The sequence below is a fragment of the Amblyomma mixtum genome, chromosome 10 (genome assembly GCF_055824585.1).
Source record: "Amblyomma mixtum isolate Tamu chromosome 10, ASM5582458v1, whole genome shotgun sequence".
In the NCBI taxonomy this organism is placed as follows: domain Eukaryota; kingdom Metazoa; phylum Arthropoda; class Arachnida; order Ixodida; family Ixodidae; genus Amblyomma; species Amblyomma mixtum.
The window spans coordinates 14,916,371-14,943,493 of NC_143021.1; the positions used below are offsets into that span (position 1 = coordinate 14,916,371).

At 51.7% G+C, this 27,123-nt stretch overlaps 2 protein-coding genes across 7 annotated transcripts in view; one reads left to right on the top strand and one right to left on the bottom strand.

The window, feature by feature from the left end:
* The window catches only part of xmas (RRM_XMAS2 and SAC3_GANP domain-containing protein xmas), a 90,551-nt gene extending 89,730 nt beyond the window's left edge, over positions 1-821 (bottom strand). For both annotated transcript variants that reach the window (XM_089563202.1, XM_089563201.1), the window contains exon 1: positions 475-821. The gene's annotated coding sequence lies outside the window, so the exon portion shown is untranslated. The remainder of the gene's footprint in view (positions 1-474) is intronic.
* Positions 815-27,123, top strand: part of LOC149325186 (uncharacterized) — a 45,671-nt gene continuing 19,362 nt past the window's right edge. For 2 of the 5 annotated variants that reach the window (XM_089563204.1, XM_089563206.1), the window contains exons 1-3: positions 815-969; positions 22,474-22,548; positions 23,100-23,665. In XM_089563204.1, coding sequence (XP_089419330.1) covers positions 966-969; positions 22,474-22,548; positions 23,100-23,665 — 645 coding nt within the window. In that variant the 5' untranslated portion in view covers positions 815-965. The remainder of the gene's footprint in view (positions 970-22,473; positions 22,549-23,099; positions 23,666-27,123) is intronic. The other 3 variants (XM_089563205.1, XM_089563208.1, XM_089563207.1) reach the window with 3 other exon arrangements.

Genomic DNA, 27,123 nt, shown 5'->3' on the forward strand with positions numbered 1-27,123 from the left:
GTACCACGCCCACGCTAAGTACACGGCAACTACTACCAGCGAAAACAAAACTCGTTGCGAGTACTAACTGATCGGCTAATATGACCGAACTTGACCAGGTGGCTTCGCGCAAGGTTTTCTAGATTTAGTTACTTCCGACTTTTGCTGCCGGAAGTTTACATCCTTCATCCCATTCACGCCAGAACCAAATATCGGAAGATGCATGAAGACACTTTCGCGGAAAATGACCGCTAAGCACGGAGATCGGACGTTGCCGCCACCACAACACATGGATACGTAAACCCGAGGCAAGTGTCATTGCTGGACGGGCTAAAACCACGCTCTAAATCGCAATCAACCGTGCGACGCAGCCAGGTACACACAACGCGCGCAGACGACAACCGTTTGTAGCGAATTCACTCGTGAACACATCCTTTCTACTAGAAAATACGAACTTTAACTGCCTATTGCGAGCATGCAAGGTGAACTACTTACGCTTAGGAGCGCATTTTGTACACCCAAAACATTTCCACAGCCTTCAGGAATCGCTGAACTGATCACTTCGCTGGCTTCGCCAGTACACTGAGCCAGGCCTGACACCTCTCAGTGCGCGCTGTGCTGCCAGTCCGTGCGTGCCACACAAGAATTGCCACTTATTTTCTCTTCAGCACAGGGTTCGCCGCATGGGCGTCGAGCGCGCTTTGCCGTCTCAGCGTGCACGCAAGATTTCGAGCGTACACAGACCGCACACACCGAGTCGCCGGCAAAACTCGCGTGCGAAACTCGCGTCGAAAACGACGCCACTCCGCTGACTCCGCCACTCGGTGGAAAAGCGCCGCTAGGTAGCGCCAGCGGCGGCGCTGCTACAGCAGTGACGCAAACGTCTGGTAGAGAGAGTGTACACAATAGATTAGATGTAGTGCGGCGACGCTTTGATCGAAATACAAGGGGAATTTATCGTGTAAAAATCCACACCAAGGAGATAAATGGGTGAGTAAAACTTTCCCATATCCACTCCGCGATGTTTGGCGCCCGCTTTTCGCCGGCCGATCGCTTTGATGTCGGTTTAGGAGGCTTGAAATTATTTTTCTGCGCTCCGCGACGGCTGCAATTCAAAAGCTGCCAACCTTTCCCGCCATTCTTTATGAGTCTCTGCTATCACTTTTGGTGCAATTTGATAAATGCCGGCCGTGTCCGACTGTTGCACGCACTCCAGAGCGCTTGCCAGTGCAGCGCGCGGCCGATCGCGCCTTGGGAACGCGTTTTTACCGGCCGAAAAGCAGCGTCGCGACCGCGTTTTCCACGCGAAGGGGGTTTGCCAGCCCCAAACAAAAGGACGAAGTAGGCCTAGCAGCAGGCGCACAAGTACGCAGCCAATGGGCGCGCGCTTTACGGAGGAGCCCAGCAGGAGCGGCAAATCGCGACCGCCGATACAAACGGCTCTCTGGGGCTTCGGCCAATCGGGTGGCGCGCAGGCTTTTGTTAGGCTTAACCGCGTGCTAGCGGGTAGCGTTTTTTTCATTAGGTCACGGACAAGCGTGATTGTTTCGTATCGGCCACAAATTGGACCGGCGTGCGGCGGTGACATCGCGGTCGCGGCAGCTCCGGTGTCGCGACTGCAACCGCCGCTGTGGGCATTGCCTGTGGTTGCGCATCCGCCGATTCCGACCCTGCGATCGGTTTTCGCGGGACATTAGGCCTAGCACGTGACGCGTTGCGCTCCCGCACAATGGAGATCGGAGTGTCGGGGGCGACGCGGGCAGCAACGCTCGGAGGCGCACGTGTGACCGTGGAGACGCGGGAGAAATTTCGGCGTCTTGCTCGCGCGTTCTCGGTCGCAGTGTTGTGCGTCGCTGCCCGCAGGCGCCAGGCGCCAGGAATGCGTCTGTCGAACGATTGGACGCGCGCGTCCCTGCGATCGGCGCGTTCGGGACGGAGAACGCGTGCGCGCTGTTCGCGCGCTCCGTGACAGCTTCGGGTGTCGCTGCCCATCCCGGCGCGGCCGTTAGCGCCGGAATCCTTGCGTCGTGCTCTGTGCCGGGGAACCGCGACTGCTGCTTTGATGCGGCGGTCGTCTGCTTCTGTGCGATCCTGCTTCGCTACGAAGCGAGGACAGATCTCCGCTGATCGTTCGGACGAACGACGCGATCGCTTCGCGTCTGGCAGCATTTCATCGCACCGGACACCGCATGGTGACGTGAATGCCGGAGTTGACCAGACTTGGGCGGTCACTGCAATGTCAAGTGCCCGAGGCGGGAGTCGTCTCGCGCCGCACGCGGGCCGCAGTTGGCGGCACCCGCCGCTTCTCGGTTTCGGACGGCGATCCGTATGGGTCGATTTTTTCAATCACGCGTCCGTTCGAGTGCGTACAGCGGGCCATCGAGCTCGCATGCTTTCTTCAAGCGCCTTGGTAGCGTCGGTGCACATAGCGCCTGGCGGGACGCTTAAAGGTGGTGGAACACCATTGTGAAGCTGCGAGGGAACTTTTCTTCAATCCGACTGTGCGAGTCTTTCTTTGGAAACGGGCTCCGTGACTCCAAGCTTGCACGTGGCGTCGCCCCAGCCCATGTTTGAGGGACGTCGTTTGTTCGGAGGAATTTCGTGCCGATTTCCGGGTGGACGACGGGACGCAGACAGTCGGTCATTCTGGCCACTGTGTTCGTGGCAGCGGCTGCGCATTGGCCTTTCGCATCTCTTTTTCTCTAATATGACACAGGCTGAGCAGTTGTACACACAGTAATGCAAGGCTGATCCCGTCTTCACCACCAAACAAGTAGCTGCAGCTTATGTCCGAGTGCATTGTAGAATTAGAATGGTGCACAGGAAAACGGGCATGTACGTGGTTTATGCCAGGTGAAATGCAGTAGCCGGCAGTGCAATGTGATCAAAAGGCAGCTGCTCGGCGAGCAAAGGCTGACGGGGCGTAATCCCTGTAGGCTACTCCACACCTGAGGGGTTGAAGAGGGAGCAGAAAGTTTGTGCAGATTTATGACGCACGAAGTGTAATGCTGGTTACATTGCTTGAAAGTAGTGCCTTCCTTAATGCAGGCAGCACTGTGGCTTTTGTAACTTGTTGGATGTGAGAATGACATCCCCAGAGATTGGGAGTGATGGGGAGCACCGTGCTTCTGCAAAGTTCTTGCATTGGTAGTAAAGGTTGAGCTAGCTGCTTCTGTGTTCATACAGATCGTGGCAATAGATCAGAATTTTAATGGTGGTTTGCTCTCGCTGAAAATGATGCTTTATGGGCAGGAGGCGTTGAGGAAGCAGAGTTACATGTTCTTGCGTCTGCCTGTTGGTCTTCACAAATGAACTGCAGTGACAGCAAGACAGCTTTTTTTTTAATGTGTTGATCTGCAGGGCTATGCCTACACTGTCATTCACATCCACATGGTGATTCTGGAGTCCCTTTTTTGTTCCTGATGCCAGGAGTTTGAATCAAGTGTCAGGGGAAAACAAACTAATTATTAAATGTAATTGTTAGTAATAGAAAAAATTAGATCTAATGATCCTCGGTGTCCCTTATGTAACGAGTGGCCGCTCTGACTGCATGGAAATGTGCGGGTCACACAGCACTACGCTTGGGGAAGGATTGAGACACTCTTGACAGTTAGTTGAAACAGCACAGCTGTTGCTTAGGATGTGAAGATGTTTGTGAGTAAACTTTGGCTTCAAATGAGCTTGGCAGAGTTCCTGGTAGGAATTTATGCCCGCACTTATGGTAGACATGTACATATGCGATGATGTAAGATGTTCTTGGGACAGCTGTGATTTCATATGAGCTTGGTAAGTGTTACTGACAGGGGGGAGTGATAACATACCTGTCAGGCTGAGAATCTCAGATAGTTAAGCACGTTGTGGCTTGACGCGAATAAATCTGTGAAAGGCTGACGCCAGTGACCGGTTTGGCCATGAAGTAATATGTTAATGCAGAGCAGGGTTTGTCACGTCACACATTCACTCCTGGGCAGACGTAGGAAACTGCAGTTTCACTTACTGGAGTGTACCTCATCGTTTCTTTAGTCATTTAAAATGAAATAACTCTAGCACATGGGGCATTTGTGTTGTTTTTCTTTTGATGCGCGCACAATTGTCATCACCAGCCCGACTACGCCCACTGCAGTGCAAAGGCCTCTTTCTTGGCTCTCCAGTTAACCCTGTCCTTTGCCAGTTGCGGCCACCATATCCCCGCAAACTTTTTAATCTCGTCCTCCCACCTAACTTTCTGCCGTCCCCTGCTACGTTTGCTTTCCCTTGGAATCCACTCTGTTGCCCTTAAGGACCAGCGGTTATCTTGCCTTCGCATTACATACCTCGCCTAAGCCCATTTCTTCCTCTCGATTTCGACTACGCTGTCGAAAACACCGTGTTTGTTCCCTCACCCACTCCGCCTGCTTCCGATCTGTTAACGTTACACCTTTTTATTTATTTATTTATTTATACAAATACCTGCAGTGCCCAGGGGCATTGTAGCAGGGGGGGGACAATAACAGTAAACATATACATAAAATGAGCGTGTCACAAAAAAATAAACAATAAGGCACAATTCTCTAAAATAAAACAGTAACGCATCACTGAAATGGCGGTCTGAGAAAACAAGTTCTGAAAAGGTGGAAAGCTTCTACGACAGATTGGCCGCCAGGAAAGAGTGAAAATGTTTATCTGTTTTACATTGTTCTATGCTCTTGGGAAGCCTATTCCAATGTGAAGAAGTATGAAGAAAAAAAAAAAGAATTACGAAACACATCAGTTCGACATCGCGGTACAAGAACTTTCAAGTTATCATTTTTCTTTCTATAGCTAACTGTGTTGTCCTTCATTTAAGCTGAGCCTTCTTTGTTAGGCTCCACGTTTCTTTTTGCTGTAATAAACACACACACTGCAAGTAGTGCTTAATAATGCGAGTGTGTCATATCAAATGGACATTTCGTTGGTAGTGTGTGGGGTGGGCAATAGTCCATTAGTTAGGTTGTATCACAGAATGCTTGGGCACTTAATTGTTTGCCTAGAACTTCTTTGGGCTGCAGTTCATAAAATGAGCCTTATCAGCTGCCAGCACTGTTGACCATGCGCACATTCTTTGCGGGGTTTTTAAAACTCTTTGAAAGTGCGGGCTTTCCCCAGATGACCGCCAAGGAGCGGATGGAACTTTCTTTCACTTTCATTGCATCAGGGCTAAATCACTTCAGCTCTTGCTTGCTTTGACAGTTGTCGCTCATCATATCATAATTGACTGGCTCGGTTCAAGGAAGCACTCGGCGATAACGGAGTGTTGTGCAGTACATTTTCTATCCCGAGTACGGTTTGGATCGCGCCCAGTAATTGCTTTGAGCGGGGGAAATCTCAAATGTTTCTTATGGATTCATCGTTTAACTTGGAAAAGGTGTGAACATTCTGCAGGAGAAAGGAAGAAGGAACTGCCATGGCAGATAATTAAAGATAATAATTAAGCATTGGCACTATGCTTCACGAATCCTGTAGTTAAAGGCCAAGCTGCATTTTATGGCTATTAATTTACACTGACGTTGCATGTGTCCTGAGCAAACGTCTCATATTTGATCAGCTTGTGGTGCCCATGTTCATTGCAGTGGGTATTAACAGAGCTTTGGTTGCATTGTTTTATTAAGGTTGATTCATTGTACTGAGGTGTTCCAGGCACCCTTGCATCTGTACCATTTCGTAGCCTTCCCATTTCACGAATTACTCTGGCCTGTTCAGCATTAAAAGCCTGCCCTACTTGTTCATTCGAGGGTGCACACTACTCGTGGTCATCAGTGCTCACCTGAATTAGAGTTGGTGGGCAGTGGTAGTGCATGTGAGCTGGTCACGTCTAGCCTTCTTTAGAGGCCTGGGTAAGGAATTGCAGAAGGGAAGGTGTCGTCAGAAAGCTCAGTAATGCATCAAGTATACTAAAAACGAGAGTTCGATCCCGGCCGAGGCGGTTGAATTTCGATGAAGGCGAAATTCTAGAGGCCCGTGTGCTGTGCGATGTCAGTGCACGTTAAAGAACCCCAGGTGGTCGAAATTCCCGGAGCCCTTCACTACGCCGTCCCTCATAGCCTGAGTCTCTTTGGGATGTTAAACCCCATAAACTAAAGCATACTAGAAACGAGAGAAGTGACAGTACAAAACACAAGCACTTGTCAGCCAGTGGCATTCGTTCAGCATCCACACTCGTAAATCATGCATCTTTGCTTTAAGAGAAAATGTATCGCTCAAGTGTGTGGCATCATTTGAGTGGGACACAGTGAGTGTGTTTAGAGGGCAATTGTGGGAAAAAGAAATGCATAACTCCCTGGTGGGCTAAAAAGTATGTGCTGCGCACGCCGTTGCCTTGAGCATGCCGTCGCACATTGCAGATGAAAGTGACTCTGTGAAGTCAGTTGAGCATGTATAGAGCAGGGCAGAGCTTAATTGTAAAGTATGTTAGCATGGAAAAAGAACACTTTTTCTTCTTGCTGGAGGCAAAAGGTTCAGTGATAGCTGTGGGGCACCCCTGGGAGTAGCCCCGTTCAAATCCCACCTGAGTTGTTGCATGTGTGGTGTAACTGCGCGGGGCACTCTACATGGTTTTGATTATCCTGCAAGGGAGCATGAGAGTATTGGTTGCACACAGTGTGTGGTATCCTTCACCCTCGAGCAGCTGTCATAGTAACTGGTTTTATATTTTTCATGGAGCATAGCACACTGGGGACAGCAGCGCCTTCCAGATTTTACTCTTGGTAAAATTGCACGCACATTTGTGGCTCTGTTGGTGTTTTTCTGGCGGCAGAACAGCTCCTCATCATGGAAAACATTTCAAGTTGAAAATGGAATATTGATGCAGAAGCATCTAGTCGTCTCAAAAAAATTTCTGGCTTCGCCGTTATGAAATAATTCCCCATGAAATTCTCTGATTGGTTGACAGGTCATGTGACCTTGTGACATCATCACAGCCTGCCCTCCATTGCCAAATTCAGTGCAGTTGGCACCTGCCCACTGTGGTACTGCTCATGAGCCTTACGGACGCTCGGGAAGAACAATGTAGGTCGCTTAAGCCGCACCGGTGGCTGTGTTTGAAACAGCCACTTGCTGGGGCTGTGGCACATCGCTTGACCGCTGCTCCAGCAGTGGTAAAAGGACTTCCCGTAATCTGTGTATGCGATAAGCGTGAAAGTTGGGCACAGAAATGGCGGGAATGCTCTGCCAACTTGAGCCATTGCATTAAGCCTGCTGCGTGCTGCTATAAATTGGTGGTTTTTGATTAAATTGCAGTAAGGCTGGGCCGAAATACTACTGCAGAAATCATGACCTGAGGTGAACGTGAAGAGAAGGACGTCTACTGCCGAAATTGCAGAGGCATGACTGTGGTTCCTTTTTTCGATGTGTGACAACTGATGGAATCCAACCCTGTCCCGTTTTGCCTTGTGGTCCTTTACCACCTACTGTTAGTACATGGCGTACGTACATTTAGCCTATATAGCCTCTGTTGCTGATACTATCTGAAATGGACGTGTTCGTTGCACATGCAAAGAAAAAAAATTGCTTTTAAGACACTCGAGTAGAGCAAAATCCTACTAGATTTATCAGGCTTTTGCCCAGCATCGTCACGTCACGTGTCTCATAAGGTCAATCTAAGATCTGAAAAGGGTCTTGGAGGCTTGGGCAGGGCATGTGATGCGAAGGCAAGATAACCGCTGGTCCTAAACGGAGTGGATCCCAAGGGAAGGCAAGCGTACCAGGGGACGGCAGAAAGTTAGGTGGGCGGATGAGATGAAGAAGTTTGCGGGGATAGGGTGGCTGCAGCTGGCAAAGGACAGGGTTAGTTGGAGAGACATGGGAGAGGCCCGTCCTCTGCAGTGGGCATAGTCAGGCTGATGATGATCTTTTTGAGCTTGTCGTGCCAGGCACCTTCTGCCACATAAACTTAAATTACGTTTCGGTGCAAGGAAGTCAAAGTGCCAGTGGGGGGGGAGTCGAATTGGCTCTTAAAAGTGAATCGCTGTGACCGGTGGCCTGCTCATTCATCCTGGCTGCCCCTAACTGAGTTCAATCAATTCTGTCATGTTGGAGAGTGCGAATATCGTGACTCAGGGGCACAGCGATGAGTGACTTTTTATATGTTGCGGGCTAAATCAGGCTAAAGTGATAATGGTGAAAGCAGCTATAATGGGTGCTTCTGAGCATTAACCGGACCTTATGAACAGAAAAATCTGTGCTAATGTTGTTAACGCAAAATTTCACTGAATTTTCTTTTTTAAACAGTGTAAACATGCATTTAAAAAATACCTGGCCAAGAAGACTGCCTACTATACTACACCATTGAAATCATGTATCGTTCATTAGATCAGCGAACCTTTTCTCATTTATTTAGGCATCCTCATTTATCATTACATGCCGTTTTATGCCCTGAGGCAATCAACATCGCATTAAAAAAAAATGTATCGCATTGTCATTTTTGAAATCCCGGCACAGATTAGTAAAAGTATTTGTGTAAAAGTAAACGTGTAAGTATTTGCATTTTTACCTTCCTCACTATCAGGTTCGTGCTACAAAACATGAGGAAACTGCTCCTTTTTATATTTTTGCCTGCTACAAAGCCTGAAAATGCACTTGACCACTCCCACCGCTACGGAAATCAAAACAAGAGACAAAGCAAGTTTTTAAGTGTCATGAGCAGCACGTGCCTACTCTACTGCCTGTGCGGTCATCCTCCCGTGCACTTCGCCCCACTCAGAAATGTCAGTGATAAATGACAGGTGCCAATTTTTGTAATTCATGAAAATTCCCTCACTTTGCCTGATGGATGATTCCATGTAAATCATCCAAAGGGTGTCTAGTCGACCTCTTGATGTTATTGCCTGATGACTAGAATAAAGAATCCTGCAGTGCAAAATTTTTTTTTCTTAGCACAGGGAATTTTTGGTTACAGAGAGGCAAGAGTGCCATGCTTACACGCTCTGCTGTTCTGGCCAGCATTGCCAATGGGTAAAATAGAATATCGTAACAATAGGTGCCTGAAAAATGGCTTTTTTTTAAATCTTCATGAGAAGTTTGTGTTAACCTACATCGTTTCCTTTTTTGAAGTTTGCATGTCATTTTAACCACAAGTCATACATACATGGAGCTTCCATCACTTCGATTATCCTCTTCAGGCCCAAATTGAGAAATACGACAAAATTTGAGTTTAATGGGAGCATGGTTCTGTGAGTCACTGTAACACATTTTAATCAATAAAAGCAATTTTATTCTGCGTTGAAAATAGGTCACATGCACGATTGTGCATACAGCGCGTGAATGGCAGCTTTCCACGTTTGGGCTGTGAGCAAAGTTCAGTAGTTAAAAATAAATTCTCTGGGCACATTCGCTGTTACAGAATATTCACATATTTTTATGAAATTCATAAACGCAGTCATTTGTGGCAGACAAAGAAAAGCTTCATGCTTCCGTCAGTAGACTCGTGATTTAGAACTCATCCGTGGTTGCTGCATCGTTTGGCAAAGTGGGTAGAGACGTGCCTAGGCCACTGGTTGGTGCCGTCATGTCTGATAAAGTTTGTGGGCATTGGGGTACAGTCGAGTGGCTTCTGGGAATTAATTAGCAGCTATGTGCTCCCAGGCCGCTTCCTCGTGGACCGTTCGCTTTTGCTGACCACAATGAGACTGTGGGCTACATCTGCCTGAAAAGGCCATGACGTCTTTTATGTCCTTCGTGGGGATGCTCTCTTCATTTGCATCATGAGCGTACTCTGTCCATATGCAAATCGCAAATGTCGCGAAATGCGAAATCACACGGACTGGCCATTTCTTTTTTGTCTTGGCTTTCAAGGGGGTACAAGGATGTTATTGAGGCCTTTATTCTTGGCGGTGCGTGCATTTGTAACCTTTAACGCACAAAATGTGTTTGAAATTACTACAACGTGTATAAGCCACGTAATCTGTGTTTATCATGATTGTGGGCTTTTTGAGGTGCACTGTGTGCATTTGTGCACGCATCTTTTTCTTTCCATTACGTCAGTCTCGCTTCCACCGGCACAAGAATGAATACCATCAGTGAACACCAGACTCCTAAATTAGCAACTGACCACAAATTTTATTGTCTACTGCACAGGCAAGACGGCAAAATGAAGAAATTTTTCGAAGGTACTCATGTGCTGACACATAGAACGCAGAGGCATCTATCTTGACTGATTTTTTGTGGTCGAGCTTCTCTGTCTCAAAACTAGATAGCAACAATGCGACTACAAATGAGCACACAGCGGCTGAGTGCCCCAAAAGTCACTTTGCTTGCGGCGACGCCAGATACAAGTTAGCGTGCACGAATGTAAACACCGCTGCTGAAAGGATTATGCGTGTTTGTGTAGAACACAATGTATAATTATGGCAGCTCTGGCACACTATCACAAAGTAGACAAAATGTTACTTCAGCCAAGTTTGACATTTTAGGAGAAGACTGAGCTCTTGAAAAAGACAAAAATAACGAAACGCAAACTAAAGCATTCATAGTTTCAGTCTAGGAATTTTCAGGCACTTATTGTTATGTTTTAATTTATACATAAGCAAAGTTGGCCAGTACAGCTGAGCATTGAAGTTGTGGCTCTCCACTACTTCATGGTCAAAAATTTTCTGCGCTTTGACAAAAATTTGAGGCAAGCAAAGCAGGACTCTTTTATTGAAGTCATCAGGCGATGGCGTATAAATATATCAAGTAAATCTCGGACGTTCACCAGCCACCTTTTGGATGATCTAATCTGGAGAGCCTGCTCTGGCCGACCTGAGTAGCACTCTCACTGGCTCGCAGGATTTTGGAAGTTTTGGCTGCTGCACAGTGTCCACGGGTCTGCCGTTTTCCGAGGAGAATGTAACGCATATACGTGGGAGCCCCCCCGTTTTCCACGTAGAACCTGGTTTTGCCCGATGTTTGCACTCAGATTCCTTCAAAATTGGCTTTAACCCGTTTTCTACCGGAAAAGGCACCTTGTAGAGAAGCTGATTTGGTTTGCAGGGCACAAAGCTGGAGATTCTGCACAAATATTATGGGGTAGCTTGGGCTTATTCCAGAGGGTCGTTTTCAGCTAACCGATGGTTCTAAACCTATTCTAACAGTTCTTATCTTCTGTGGCGTGCTATGATATGAAGGTAAGTTTTCAGAAGTGCGAGCAGGGACTCCCGAATTGTGGGGCAGGGGTGGTTCCCCCCCCCCCCAAAAAAAAAAAAAAAATTCTGCTGAGGTGGCAGTGCCTCTTCAGTCTCCCCAGATCGGTGGTGCCCTTGAAGGGTGCCGTGACCTGATAGGTTTAGCAGTGTATACTGACAATCTCGCGCCGTACAGAACAGCCAGAAAGGAGTACCCAACACCACACAAATCCCTCAATAAGTTAGAAGAGAACACCCTTAGGAGACTACAAACCAACACATACCCAACACCAGCTAAATTACACCTGTGGTACCCTACACTATACTCTCCGCAGTGCCCACACTGTGGAGAGGTAGCTAACCTCTACCATATGGTGTGGGCATGCTAATTTAATCCCTTACTTGACCCCATTCCCAACCCCTCGGAGGAGCAGTGGGAGGCTATTCTGCTCAGCGATGATCCTGACCGTCAGCACTGGCTGGTGGGGAGGGCCACCGCAGCAGCAGCAGCCAATGGACTACCGGACTAGGCGGCCCACCCATATGTTCTGAAAATACTGAATAAATAAAGATGTTTTCAATCAATCAATCAATCTCCCCCAGATCTGGTTTCTGAAAAACACTTCTTCATTTCTTTAATGTTGTTAATGTAAATAAGCGTAATGTGGCTGAGTTAGTTGTATAAATCAATCAATCATTTTTTATTCAAGACAATAATACAAAACTATTGTCTTGGGGGACGTGACAAAAGGCGGAAAAGTGCCTGACGAGGTCACGCCACCCTGTGGCAAGTAGCGGTTTGACACTCATGCAGTTTACAACAGAGTTTACATGCAGAGAAATGTCTTAGGTGAAACTCTATCCCCCAACCCCCTTATTATATTTTTTTACAGTGCAAGAATATGTACAGGAACGGAGTACAAGAATAAGTGCAGCAACTTCTACTACCAATACATGTTAACAAAACACTTCCAAACATAAAATACATGTAAACTATCCAACTTGAAGCACATGAAACATAAAATTGAAAACAAGAAGAAAAACATGAAAACATAACACACTAGTCTTCCTTTAAGAATAATCCCTTCAGTGTTTTCTTTGGTCTTGGAGTAACCTAAACCATTCATTTTCCAGCAAAAGTCATTGATTGGCTGACCCGTTTTTGAGCATGATGTGCAGAATTAAAACAGTACGTGTGCCAACTTTTTTAATGACGTCAGTTAGTTCTTGCTTATGTATATTAATACAGATAAGAGAAATATGGAAAAATCTATGATGATTATTAAAATATATAACAAGGAATAAATAAAAATTTCGGGAGAAACTCGTCTCCCCCCTACCCTTCATACAAAAAGTTGCAGGGACCTTGATTGAGAGGCTCAGAAACAGTTATTGGTTCAGACATACCCGCTGCACATGCTAATGGTGACCTCCTCTAAGGCAGAAGAGCTGCACACGAGCTAGTAATGTTCGCAAGTCTCTGATTGTAATAAGACAAAGGAATATCCAATTTGGTAAAGTTTGTTTAGCGCCTGCCATTTCCACATCTTTTTTTTTTTTTGTCCGACAGAACCAAAATTTGGTTTTGCTAAGAAAGAAAACAATTTATAGTACTTTTTGCTGAATAATCCATTTGCATCCAGATTTGAGATTTTAGAAATATCTCCTAACTCCCTCTCCCCCCCCCAAAATCGAAAAATAAAACAAGAACGAAGGCTGAATATATACAGTCGTGCCTCGTTAATATGGACGGCTCGAATTACGGACAGTATTTCTATTGACTAAAGTTTATGTATTTTCGTCTCGTTATTGTAGAACCTCGCTATCTGGACAAGATGGAAGATGCAGAGAGACCGTTGGGGCCTGTGCATTTTTGTTGCATTAATTGTGGATAGCATTCCAAACAAAGCTTTGACTGCTCCAACCAAACCTTTCCTTTTCTGTATTTTGAGTGCAGGACACCAATGACAGACAGTGTGGAAGTGCAGATTGCCTGAGTGATATGATAGCCCTTATTTTTTGTGTGTGGTTTCACGCCATACGTTGACAAAGTGCACAGTGGATTCACCTTAAGATTTGCCGCATTACACAAATGGCTGTGAGGAAAGCTTTCTCTGCACCTTGTGCTATGTTGACAGACTATCTTGCCCATTCTCCGCAGTCAGGTCTCTGCCCCCGAGATTGCAGAGTCCTCTCCACGTTATCGCTCTCCTCCCTTATGGTCCATAAGGCCTTTACGGCAGTAGGAGGCAGGCTGGCTATTTTACTCCCTCGTACATTGCAGTGTTTCCTGTGGCCTGGTGAACAGGGAGTAGCGGTGTGAAATTTTCAAAAATGCTAGAAATAGGCAAAAAACAGTCCAAGAAAGGTTTTCCAACTAGACTGAAAATATGGAAAAATTGGTTTTGCAATATCTGCTGTCAGCAAAACATCATAAGAAATGTTCATTGGTAGCAGCAGTGCTTGGTGTAGCATAGTTGTGATATATGCCTTGGCTTTTTTTGGTCATCCATGAGCAAGATTTGAGCTACCGCCAGAGAGAACAGAGGAGCTTCACTTCCCACTGTCTCAGACAGTTAGGCCACCGCCGCATTTCGCAGTGTGCGTGTGCTGGAATTTATAGGCATCAGCCGCCGCGGTGGCTCAGTGGTTATGGTGCTCGGCTGCTGACCCGAAAGACGCGGGTTCGATCCCAGCCGCGGCGGTTGAATTTCTACGGAGGCGAAATTCTAGAGGCCCTGTGTATTGTGCGATTTCACTGCACGTTAAAGAACCCCAGGCGGTCGAAATTTCCGGAGCCCTCCACTACGGCGTCTCTCATAGCCTGAGTCGCTTTGTGACGTTAAATCCCAATAAACCAAACCATAACCAACCAGAGGTGGAAGTGCATAAGCCGGAGGGCTTTTTTTATTATTCATTGATTAGTTTATTGGCGTTTAACGTCCCTAAAGCGACTCAGGCTGTGAGGGACGCCGTAGTGAAGGGCCCCGGAAATTTCGACCACCTGGTCTTCTTTAACGTGCATTGACATCGCACAGTACACAGGGCCCCGAGAATTTCGCCTCCATAGAAATTCAACCGCCGCGGCAGGGATCGAACCCGCGTCTTTCGGGTCAGCAGCCGAGCACCATAACCACTGAGCCACCCCGGCGGGGGTATTATTCATTGAATAGTAGCACTAGTACGGTAAAGTGCCTCTATCACGAAAACACCGAACCACGCAAATACTTCTTTTAGAGGAGAGTCTGTTATAACGGAGTCTGGCAGCTTTTTTTTTTTTTTGTCCTAATGTTTTCTGTGAAAAATGGGCGCGCACCATGCTTTGGCAAGTGTCGTCGTTGAGGCAGCGAAAAAGGTGACCCCGTATGAGAAAGGCTAACTTGAAGGGACAGTGTTCTGGGGAGGTGTTGTGCGTGACCGTTAACCGGCGGGGGGCGGCTTTGCCCAGGCTGCCGCGTCCAACGCCAATTAGCAGTTCGTGTCGCCATGCGGCGGTCGCGTGCTGAGCAGGTCTGCGCATCGGAGGTCGCTTCAGTTGCTGCTTCCGAGACGAGGGGTTCGCATTCGTGACCCCTTGGCTCGCGCTTGGATTCGCGGGGTTCGATGCCCGGTGCCAGCGGGAACAAGGTTTCACCCGGCCTGTTACCTTGTGCCATGGCACTCTTTTGCGGAAGCTAGCCTGGGCCTTAAGTACTCGTCATCGATGTGTGTGTGTGTGCGTTGCGTGAGCCCCCGTTCAGCTGGGCTGTGATGGGATCGCGCGGTGTTGGCTGTCGCGTGTTATGGCTTTCTCCGATTTCGCTGGTGGGAGAGCGCGGGCGCGACTGAATTCCTCGTCGCGTGCTTTCATTTCTTGGTTTCTTCTTTTTTTCTTTCTTAAACGTGAACCTTTGAGGTGATTGCTTTTGACGCGCCCAAGGAAAGCATTGGGGCAGGGGTTTGGAGCTTTTTCGTTGTTCAGCGTTCACCGGAATGTGGGTGTACTACATGGGCGTATATCGGAGCCATCGAAATTGCACTCGCATCCTCGGTCGTCCTCGGTCCGCTAGCCGGGGGCGTCACATCGATGAGCGGCCCTTGACCGGGCGTGCTCCTGGCACGTCGTGTAGTTGGTCGTCACACGGCGGGTTTTAGCTCAACGCGGACGACCCCCTAGCGCGGAGTAGTTCGTCTCTTGGCGCCGATGCTCCGCGCGCTAGCGGTTTCGAAAATAAAAACACGCACAAAAAAAAAAAGAGGCTGTTCCGCGTACTCGTGACGGTGGCGGCTGTCGTTCGACGTGCCCGTCTGCGGCAGCAGGGAGCGCGTTTTCTTCTCGTTATCGCTGGCTGGCCTGTGCCGGCAGCTGGCTTTTTTTCGACGACGCTATAGAAAATGACGTCCGCCGCCTGACACTCGCGCCGTCGTCACATGCGGGAGGCTCTGTTTTTTTTTTTTGTTCTCTCTCTCCCCCGGCGTGACTGGAACGAGGAAGCGAGCGACGCACTTTCGCCCTGCACTGTGGAGGGGGGGAGCAGCGAAGAGATAAAAAGAAGAGAGGCGCCTCTGTGGGGCGATTACCGCATCACTCGGCGTCCGCAGTGCTTTTAAAAGCGCCGCCAGCCCGCGTCAGTCGCACCTGCGGTTCGGCCCCGGCGGTGGGCGAGAGCTGTGGTCCGAACGCGGTGTGTGTCCCCCTCCGCTCTTTCGTCGCCCGCTCGGTGTGGTCGCGGGGCCTGGTCCACGTTTTGTGGCCACAGCCAAGGCTACGTACGTTGCCGGGGGAAAAGAAAGCCGCTGAAGAGGCAACATATCCGGATGGGTCTATAGTAACGGTATAACTGGGAGAAGAGCACTGTAGTATAACTTTGTTGTTGTTTAGTGGCTGTTTATTGATAATAAAAAAAATAAAAATGGAAGGAACAGGTGTTGCTGGCCGCGGCATCTGCCATCGAAATCTGATGCACCTGAGCTGTGCCTAGCGGGAATAAAAGGACGGGGAGAGGGAAAGAAAGGGGGAGGGATAGAAGAAAGAATAGGGGTAGGGCGCGGCAATGTGCACTGTGTATAAATACAGGATGATGAAGTATATAACTTTGAAAGCGTTGCGAAATTTTGGCATATACTCGCGGACAATTTTTTTTTGGGCCATGCAGTAGAGGCTAGGCAGGAAAGGGAAAGAGATGACCCGCGCTGTGATGGTGGATTGTTCATTGTTCGGGCAAGAGGGGTGAAAGGGGGGAGGGAATCTATGGAGCTGAATAATAAAGCAAGGGTACATAACTCTTCTCTTTCCTGCCTAGCCTCTACTGTATTGCCAAAAAAGTCCGCAAGTATAGAATAGTTTAGACGAAAAAAAAAAAAGGGGGCGACGCAAGGTTCGTTATGGAGCTCTGGGCTGTCTGTATGTACCATGTCACTGTGCCTGAGAAGCGCCTGTCCGCTGTGGCCAGCGGTACCCAGACGGCGCTAAGATGTCTTGAATATAGCCTCAGAATGCCCACGTCAGGATGTTCAGACGTCCTCAGGCTATCCCTTACGGGTCCTCAAGGAGTCCAGCCGGGGTCCATTTGTCCGTCCTTTGCGCATATTCTCGATGTTAGCCTCAGAATGCCCACGTCAGGATGTTCAGACGTCCTCAGGCTATCCCTTACGGGTCCTCAAGGAGTCAAGCCGGGGTCCATTTGTCCGTCCTTTACGCATACTCTCGATGTCCTGAGGATCATATTTGTGGATGTTTTCAGGATTTGTATCAAAAGCTATTTTTAATAGGAGTGCCATATGCAATCCTAATGTAAGAGACGTTAACCGAAACAGAAGACACACAGTACGGGTTTACCACGCCGAGGGCCGCAGATGGCTCTGGCTCTCTCTGGAGTAATTTCTGAATGGAAAAGACGAGTGGCCTGAAAATATGAACCCCGTCAGAACCATCTGGTACGCAAGACCGGGGTTTAAATGTTTAGTGGGGCTTAGCGTCTCAAAGCGACCAAGGTTATGAGGGACGCCGTAGTGGAGGGCTCCGGATAATTTCGACCACCTGGGGTTCTTTAACGTGCACTGACGTCGACCAGAGAACATCAGCATTTGGCCGGCATTGCAGCTGAGAATGCGAGACATCAGTGGCTAGCCTCCGCGTCGTGAGTCTGCGCTAGCGAGCGTCGTTATCCTGTCGCTGCCTGGGAGTCCCGGGGCAGGTGTGGGGTCCTTTGACCCCTTGTGGGCTGTCGGTCCCGAGGTTCAAAGGGCGGTCTCCGCTGCTGTTCCTAGAAGCAGCTCGGGGCCGGGAAAAAGACGTCCCTCAGGGGAGGAAAGGAACGCCAGCCAGTGTTCTTGTGACAGGCCGCGACGTTTCGAAAGCTGGAAGACGCGGAACGTGTGTGTGGCCGCCGGGTCACCGACCCGAAGCCAAGCGGGCGGGCAGGAGGGACGGACGGTTCTGAGGGAACTATTAACGTGGTCCCTGAACTCGAGTGGCGACCGTTTTTCGCGGGTTGGGCTCCGGCACAATGGCAGTTCAGCGCTGGCTGCGCCTCGTGTTTCTTCGTTTCCACCACGCACGGCACTGCCCGCGAAACGCAGCTACGGATCGGACGGCGTGACGATCTGCACCGGGGAAAGAACGAAATGACAGCGGCGTAGAGCGAATGTACGAAATACGCGGACTTAACCGCGGACGAGCTTTTCTTCGCGGTTCGTCTCCTCAGTTATCCGCTGCTCCGTATAACGTTTCCTTGTACTGTTTCGAAATGCAAAGTGTCTTTTTACCCTCTGGAGTAAGCTCCCTCCGGTCTGTATATTTCGTACCTGCGGGGAATCCCGCCTTGGATCCCGGGGCACAACGCCAGTGTTGAACCAGCGAACCATTCGCTGTCGAAAGCTCACCTGCTTTTTCCGCGCGTCTCCATGTAGGGCGACCTGTTTTCTAGTAAGACCTCATTTTCTCAGATCTTTACATCTCGACGAAGTTCTGCAAGAATACGGTCGAACTTCATTCGATCCAAAGGCTGCCGGTCCCCGAATGTGTTTAACCAGTTCTTCAGAAGTGCCCGAACTGCTTCGTCTGTCGTTCATAAAAACGTGGCAGTAATCGGGTACAACTTTCAGGCGCTCTATGGTCAGCCTTTTAGCATGTATAGCAGCGTGCTTATGAAAGCCGTGGCCTCCCGGAATGGATTGTGACCATGCGAAGAATTGTGGCGCGAGCGTCATTGCTGATGGTTTCGCCGCGCGCTATGCACACAATTGTGCACAAAGCGAACCCAAAACAGAGCATCATGACGCTCGGCTGCTGACCCGAAAGACGCGGGTTCGATCCCGGCCGCCGGGGTCGAACTTCGATGGAGGCGAAATTCTAGAGGCCCGTGTGCTGTTGAAGAACCCCAGGTAGTCGAAATTTCCTGAAACCTTCACTACGGCGTGTGTCATAGCCTGAGTCGCTTTGGGACGTTAAACCCCTATTAATGAACCATCAAAAGAGAGCAGCGATTTCTTTGATTTAGGAGACTTTCGCATCCTTTGTCTTGCAAATAATTTTTTTTTTAGTGCAAACAGCGAACACAGCAAATAATGTTTCGCGAAACAGTGAGCGGGGTGGCATGAACTCCGCCATTTTCGCGCCGACATATTTGGTTGGTTGGTTGGTTGGCCTCAAGTAAAATGGCACATACCCACTACGGGGGAGTGGCCAAGACAGGCGGTGAACTGCTTGAAAGAGGAGCATTTTAGAGGACACCAGAGTGGTGCGGAAAACGCTTTCGCCTCTACGCACTTTAGACAGGCGAAGTGCCCCCTGAATTTTTAGGCTGTTTTGCACGAATGGCAGTACTGGGTATTTGCTTTTGTTGCGGGTAGCTTTTTATTTCTGCGGAAGTAATTACTTTCGTGCGATAAATTTTAGCGACTCCACTCGTGCAGATGCAAGCGCGCACTGCCTCCGATCAGACGCCTATTTATTTGATCAGGTGCCGTTGGAGAGTCCCATTGGCGCTATGCATTTCTTGAGCTTCCTTCGACGCCCAGAAAAAAAATAATAAAGAGGCGGTGTTTTTCGTTGCTTTCCCCGTGGAAAAATTTCTTGCTGCGGGGGCAGTCGCTCTTCGGCATTCCTCTTGAATCCACCCCTGCCTCGAAGAAGGCACGGAATCGGCCGCTCACGGCGCTTCGAACTCGGCGTGAAGGCCGTTGGAGGTGCCTCTGTAGCAGCGCCCACTTGGCCGTTACGCTGACGGTTGAAAGGTCTTCGGAAAAATTGCCAGTGGTCTAGCTCTGGTTAAACCCGGGGGATTGCGAAAGCAGCGAGGAGAGAGAGAGCGCGCGGCACCGGCGGCGGCCCCGGCACGCTAGCTATGCTCCGCTACTGCGCATGCGCAACTGGCGAGCGCAACGACGGCGGCGCGCCAGCTGTGCGCCGTGTGACGTCACTGCTCCTCGCGCATGCGCAGTATGGCCTTTCCTCAGCTCCGCGAAATGGCTCGGCGACTAGCGTAGTGTTGCTTTCGCAACAAAAATACGGTGCCCTCAGCGTACGACCGTTACCTGCGCCTCATGCTTCTGCTGTTCTGCATATCCAGCGGCCGGTAGAGATGTGCATTATAGCAGCATTTGGCTGGCGCATGTTAGATTTGTGCGATGGCAACGCTGTGGTTATGGCGCTCGGCTGCTGATCCGAAGGACGCGGGTTCGATCCCGACCTCGGCGATCGAATTTCGGTGAAGGCGGAATTCTAGAGGCCCGTGTACTGTGCGATGTCAGTGCACGTTAAGAACCCCAAGTGATCGAAAAATTCCGGAGCCCTTCACTGTGGCGCATAGCCTGAGTCGATTTGGGACATAAGCTGTACGCTAAACTGTCTGAACAAGTACGAAAAGCACGACAGTGGGGCGAAACACGTGACCGGTTGCATTACATTCTAGTAGCAACCCTCCCCCAGCGGCAGCAAGTTTCGTGGGAGGGATAAATGCATCGTCAGTAGCAGCCTTGGGTGTCGGTGCTGTGGTGTGGTGTTTAGCGCTGCGTTTCGGGCACGAAAGACGAGAGTTCGATTCCCATTGTTCCTGTATCTTTTTTTTTTGTGCCCAGCTTAAACAGTGTGCACATTCCCTCCCTCGGATGTGCTCTAGCTTCTTGGTCATGTAAAGCTGTGGAGCTCAACCGCAAGTTGTGGCCTCACAGACAGTATCGTGCAGCGAGGGTGGATGCGCCTGCCCTTGAGTGGCTCCGCTTGTACAGCGGGCGGGCAGCGGCGTGTGAGGAAGCCCCCCTGGTCACCAGCGTATTATCGCTCCGGTCGGAAGAAGGGTCGTTAGTCGACGCTGGCGCGCGTTTGCATAGGGTGCGTCGGGGGATGCCGACTCGGCAGAAAGCGTCTCAGTCGCGTGTGCACCTCCCCGTTGAAGGTGGAGAATGCGAGAGCGCTGGCCGAGTTCCAGGGGTCCTTCGTTGCGACCCGGAAGAGCCCGCGGTGGCATCGGGGCTCGGCGTGTCCGATCAGTTCGAGCGCAGAACACCGCGGAGTGCCGATTGGCCGCAATCGTCGCCCGTCCTCACAGCGACGCGGTTGAATCGGCCCATACACAGTGCCTCTTCCGAGGATGCGCACGGGACGGCTTACGTGGGCGATCGCTTCGGAAGCTGCTGTGGGTGGGGGCATCTTCGATCGTGCGCTTTCTTGTACCGGGCGAATTTACGGCTGACTCCTCGTTCACCCCGTTGCTCTCGTCGCGGACTTTGATTCCACTCTGTTCGTTGGTGTCGTTGAGCGTTCGCAGCGACATATTAAGCGCTGTGCGGTTCGCCGCGAGCATCTCGGCACGGGAGGAATAATTGTTGTTTGCGGAAACAACTGCGCTCGCTGCTCCCCCGAGGTCCGCGCCATTTCGACCAGGCCTGTCCAGTGCTGACGCATTCCCACGGCTTACGCTCCGCCCATGCATCTTTTATGCGTCGCTGGTTTTGCTCTTTGGGCCGGTTCCTCAATTCCTTGTTCCGCCGAGCAGCCGCCAACCGCTGGCGCTAACCCCTGCCGTCGCCGCTGCTCCCTCTTCTTCCCCCCCAGCGGAAGGAAGGGGGGGTATCTTTCGACTGCCTGCCCTCACGGCGCCGGCGTTCTGTTGCCTCCCCCCGCCTTATTGATCGACATTTTCCCCTCGCCGTGTTACGAGCGGTCGCCTCCTTTCCAGTTTCATTTTCCCACCACCCCTGCTCTGCGCCGCGGCAGCACCACTTCCATTTCGAAACTCGCCTTTTGCATCGCGGGCGAAGGGGGAGGAGACACCCAACGTTTTCGCAAGAAGCCGCCTCTGCAGGCGCCGCCGTGCTCCCCCCTCTCCCCACTTTTCCTCTTTGTTTCGCGGGGGGAGCCCTTCTCCTCGGTCGCCCGTTCTGAGCCCAGTCTCTCGCCTTCCTCCGGCCGCCGCTCGGGAGCCCCGGCCTACGGTTTAATCGGCTGCCATTAAAATGGCCTACGGGCAGGGTACGTGCCTTCGGCGCTCGCCTCTCGCGTGCCGCTGCTTGCGTCCATCTTGCCGCGCGCTGCTCGCGGCGGTCCCAGCGGCGGTGGTCGGGATTCGCGGGCAGCAAGGAAGGGGAAACACCGCCGCCCGGGGGAGGAGGGGAAGCGCAGTTCCCGAATCGCGCAAGCGCGTCGCCTGCAGCATCGGGATTTCGAATGTCCCTCCTCCACCCCCATCCCGCGTTACAGCACCGTGCTCGGGCGAGGAGGGTGGGGAGCATCCAGGCGTCGCCTTGCCGTCGCCGCCGGGTGGAGTGATTCTGGCGTCGATCCCCTCTCCGCTGCCAGAGGAGAAGCCGTGCGGAGACGCGTGCCGGGGCGACATGCCGCTATTGTCCGCGTGCGCGCTGCTTTGAGGCCGCTTGCGCGACTCTCTCGCGTGACGACGACCACGCCTCCCCGCGTCGGCGAAACGTACTTCTCGTAGTTACTTCCAAGAGTGCTTGCTTGCCATGTTGCTTGGTAAGTGGCGGCCGCTGTGCTTACGGGATTGAGTGTGCTTACTAGCTTGCTGTTTTACCCTTCAGCGGTGATGCTTCCCCCCTTTTTTTTTCTTGCGTAATTTGCTGGCCGAACTGGCGAGCGAGCGCGTCGTCGCGTTGCGCCCGGAGCATGCGCCCCGCTTGTTGTTGCACTTAAATTTGGGTGAGCCTGCTTTAAGCATCGCCGCATGGCAGGAGTCCGCTTGAGGATCCGCTGTCTTGGGATGCTGCAACCGGGTCCCCCAAGCGGACTCCTGCCTGGCGGCGTCACTCTGGTGGTGGTGGCATTGTGTGTGTAACGTGTTGCCGTGTGTTGACGATGATGATGGAGGGCTGCCGACTCAGTGGCGTCCGGCCGTGTGCGTGCTTTTCTTCTCCTCCAACCCTGCTGTGTTTGTACACCCAGCCGGAAGTCGTGGGAAGTACTTTGGGCAGCAGCTTGATGATTGGCGGCAGAACAGCGAGCTATACTCGAAAAAAGGTGAATAGGGGCTGCGCAGCTGCCTTTCTCTTCTGTTGCTCCTTGTCCAGTGCCTGTAGAGATCCTGTGTGTGTGTCGCTTCCCACATCCCCCCACCCCCCTCCTCCCTGCGCTCTCTCATGCCGCCACCCCACTGAGAAGACAGCGTTTGCGACTAGACTATTGACGGGATTGTAGGGCGCCTGCAGCGTCCTTCAATTGCTTGTGTCTGTACTGCCAGGTTAGCATTAATGCAGCTCACCAGTGTGTTAAGTGGAGGAACTGCTGGGTGGTGGTGCACGCTTCTGTCTGTGTTGAATTCGTGCCAATCTTGCTTGCCATTGCCTGTCGGAAGTTAATGCTACCTTTCCGTGCTTCGTCGGTGAGCTGCGCCGTGTATGAGCAGTGGTCTCGGCATAGCTTTTTGTCGCCTAAAGACGTCGCGCGGTGTCATTGCGCTCAGAGCATTAATTGAAGACCCGGTGTGGGGGGTTTGACGCGTTGTTCTCGCCGATCACCGACGCCTTGCTCCCCTCCCCCCACACCGTGCGTGTGTGTGCGGTGCTGTGCAGCAGACTACGACTACCACCACGCGATGGCCCAGCACGCGGCCGTGGTCTCGGCCGCGGGCGGGGGCCAGCTGCACCCGGCCATGGCGCAGCTTCCCATGCTGCCCACTGGGCTGAACCTGTCGATGGGCTCGGCGGCCAACATGGCCGCGAACATGGCCGCCGCCGCGGGGCTCCAGATGTCGCAGCTGACGGCGAGCGCCAACTCGACCTCGTCCTCCTCCGGAGGGGGAGGCGGAGGGGGAGGGGGCGGCGGGGGTTCGTCGGCGGCGGCGCTGCACCACCACCACCATCACCACCACCAGCACCTGCAGCACCAGCACGGCAACGCGCCGGCGGCCCACCAGCAGGCGCTGCACCACCAGCACCAGCACCACCACCACGTGGGCTACATGGGCCACATGGGCGCCGGCGCCGGCGTGGTGGGGCCGGGGGGCAAGCTCAAGCACAAGAAGCCCAAGGTGAACAAGGACGGTGTGCCGGCCCCCAAGCGCGCCACCACGGCCTACATCACTTTTACCCAGTGGTACCGGGAAGAGATGAAGAAGTCGGGCAGGCAGATACCGCGGGTGAGTGGTGGCCGCAGCAACCCTTGTGTGCATGCCTCCAGACCGTAGCGTCAAAAGGAACAGGGGTGCGCATGAAACCATGGCGCTTACGTTGCGCCGCCTATCTGGCTCTGCCATGCCTGTGGCAGGTGCATTCCCAGCATGCAGTATGCACTGCACTGTCCCAGGGTCTGCAATCAGCCCAAATATTTGGATGCTACAGTGAACGAGGAACTATAACTGCAGCAGACATTGGCACTTATGTTTGGTTTTTGCCTATGCAAGGCTCAGGCAGTAATGTTAGTCACAAGGAGCCCTGAGGAGGAGCATTGTTGCAGCAGGTTTCTCTTCAAGATATCCCAGCATACAGCAGAGCACTTGAACCCAAATTGCGTCATTCTGTCAGCTGCATGTGAGCTTAGTTGCAGCTGTATGTGCCACTTCAGTAACCCCAGCAGTCCCAAGCCAGTGTTATGGGCTCCTCAGAGAAAGAAATAGCAGAACTATAGTAGTATCCAATGAGCGGGCTAAGTCGGGCTGGCTGGTTCATGTTGAACGGAACAACGAAACAGCGCTGACAAACAGGTCGAGAGAAAAGAACGGAACAACGAAACTGCGCTGACAAATGGGACGAGAGAAAAGAAGAGACACAGGCACTTGTGTCTGTCTCTTGTTTTCTCTCGCCCTGTTTGTTGGTGTCGTTTTGTTCTGCAGTAGTATGTCAGCATAGCAGCTCGATATTTCTAACCTTGTGTTTGGCAAATTGTTGCCTTAGTTTCGTTTGGTGGCTGTTATGTGCCATAAAACCCAACGTCATTGCCCAAGGTGTGATTGGCAAAGGAAGTGACGGCAGCCATTGGCAGTCTCCTGTGAACTGGGTCAGAGGCACAGCCAATGCTGTGTGTTGGAAGGGTTGCAGGCTGTGAAAGGGAAAGCCAAACGACTTCTGCTGACTGCCGCGGCAGCTGCCTGTCAGAATGCATTAGTCTGCCTCCATTCATTAGCAGGCCGCGACGTGCTGGAAGAGCAACCAGGGGCCTTGTTACACACAGCTGCTCAATTCGCCTCCTGTTAGCAGAGACGTGTGTGTGTTGGCTCCCAGAAGCACTTGCTTAATCACTGACAGGCAGCAGGATAAGAAATCATTGTCTACTTGCTGCATAGCTTTTGTTATGATTTTCAATCAGCGCTCTGGAAATCTTGACGAAAAGAGGAGCTGAATATTCTGCGTTGGGTGTGTGTGTTTGGCTGGTCTGAAGTCTGGCCATGGGAAAAGCTAGTGCCCTTAGGGTAGGTTGTGAGGTGTAATGTGTTTCCCTGGTTCAGTTGAGTAGTGTGGCAGCAGTCATGACCACGCTCCACTTTCCATGTTCTGTAGTAAGTCGTCTCGCGTTTTCATTGATAGCTTTCACTTCTGTCTTGGAGGTGTGCGCCCCCGACCGCCCGCCGTGTTGAGGCGCTAGACTATGTTTGCTGCACGGACCTTGGCGGCATGTTCCACGCTGTCGAGATGCGATCCGAAAACGGTGCTCACATATTATTCCGGAGACTTCTACTACGGCGCCTCCTTCTCTCTCTCCCGTTCCAGTCCCTCCTCTCCGCCGCGGCGCGGTTCGGGTGTCCGTCGAGAAGTGAGACAGTTAGGTCGCCGTTACCGTTCCCGAAAGCCCTTTATTAATGCGAAAGCATTATGTGGCTCGTCAGTAAGAAAATCCGGCGTTGACCGGTCGTCAAACGGACCGAAACCCCCACGTGACCTCATGACGTCATGGGCTACATCATCAGGGAAGAAGAAAAATAGGTTGGTTGTTTAGCATTGTTAAGCACTGCTTGCTCTCGCATTCACAGCACGTGCTCGCGTCCTTCCGGTTGCCGTCTGTGACGTGCTCTGGGGGATCCTCGTCGAGCGTACAGATCCTCTATTATGAAAGTGTCGCCGTTGTCACGAACATTATTATTATTGGCATTTTATTGCACGAAAGTGTCGCTGACCCAGCACGGGCATGGGTGGCGATCGCGAGGCGCCCCGCATCCGACTCTGGAAGATCGCGTGGAGGGGTGCCGCCAATCCTCGGGGCGCCGAACTCGAGAGGATTCCTAGGTTCGGGCGACGCCGACGGAACGAGGCGGCAACGTCCCCCCCCCCCCCCCCCCCCCCCCCCCGGTTTTGCAGGTCTGCCGAACGTCCTTAATAAGTTTTGAAGTTCGTTTTAATCGAGTAGCCTCCGGCCTCTTTTGCTGTGAAAAGGAAACCTCAGGTTTGAGCATTCAGTTAATAATTGCTCCTTAATTGTGTGTGACAGGAACATTTTTTTGTTGACTTCTCAAACCAGTTCCCTTTCAAATTGAAGGGACCTGTATGCGCCCTCCGCGTTGTAAGGGCGGTTAGTTTGGATGCTCGCCTGGGTGTCTATCCAGAATGAACGAGACCCTGAGAGAGCGCTTGGGCCTTCCTTTCTTTTTTTTTTTTTACGTGAGTTTATCTTGGAGGATGTGTCGGGGGGGGGGGGGGGGGGTTCGAGCGCCAAGGCGGCCGCCAGTTTTGCTTTCTTCCGTCTAAAATACGGGCTGCGGCGTGGCTTCGCTCAGTGAACGCTCGCCTGGGGGACTCCCTTGCATAAATCCGCAGCTGCTCTTACGGGGTCCCTCCCGACTGAGTGGAGGCCTACGAGTTGCGTAACCTAATGCGTGCCCTTCTGCGTTGAAGTCGGTGTGCTAAGCTGGTCGGGTTGTCCACGCTCATCGACGGGAGCTGTCGGGCGCGTGCCTAGCCACTGCAATCGGTCGGCCGTCCGCTCGCGGCTCGAGTGCCTCGCGTGCCGGTCCCGTGGCGTCTGAATGAGCAGCGCGCGCCTTCCTCCCGGGCGGTTTCGAGGCGGGAAAGAGGCTCTCCGGAGTCTACTACGGCCAACACAGCGGCGGTAGTAGTAGTAGCCTCTGGCGAGTGCGCGCGGCGGTTCGCGGCAGCAGCAGCAGCAGCGTCGTCGGCTGGCCGTCCGGCCTGGCGGGTGCATGGTCCGCTCTCGGTAGAGTGGAGAGGGGGCATTTTTCGCGGCGTCTCTTCGGCGGCGAAGACGGCGCGCTTTTTTCGTTTATTCTTTTATTTTTTTTGTCCCCGGCCGTGTTCCGCTTCAACCGGCTCGGTTGGCTTGCCACCCTTTTTGTGTTTTCTTTGGTTTTCTTCGGCGGCGGCAGGGTCCCCCTCCGTCTGCGCTCCCCCTCCCTCTCCCTTGGGCGGCCGATTCCCGGGAGTTTTCCTTTGTTCGGAAGGCGCGACTTCCGCGAGCGGGAGAGGAGGATGGAAACCTGCTTCTGCGAGGAGCGTGTGCTCTCGGCTCGTCTTGTTTTTGCCCGCTGCACCTTAATTTTCGGCCCCCCTCTCCGCCGCTGCTGCTGCTGGCGACCGTCTGACCTTGAAGAAGGAGCGAGTCGCTCTCCTTTCGCACCCCCCCGCCTCCCCGGTGCTGTGTGTGTGGCTC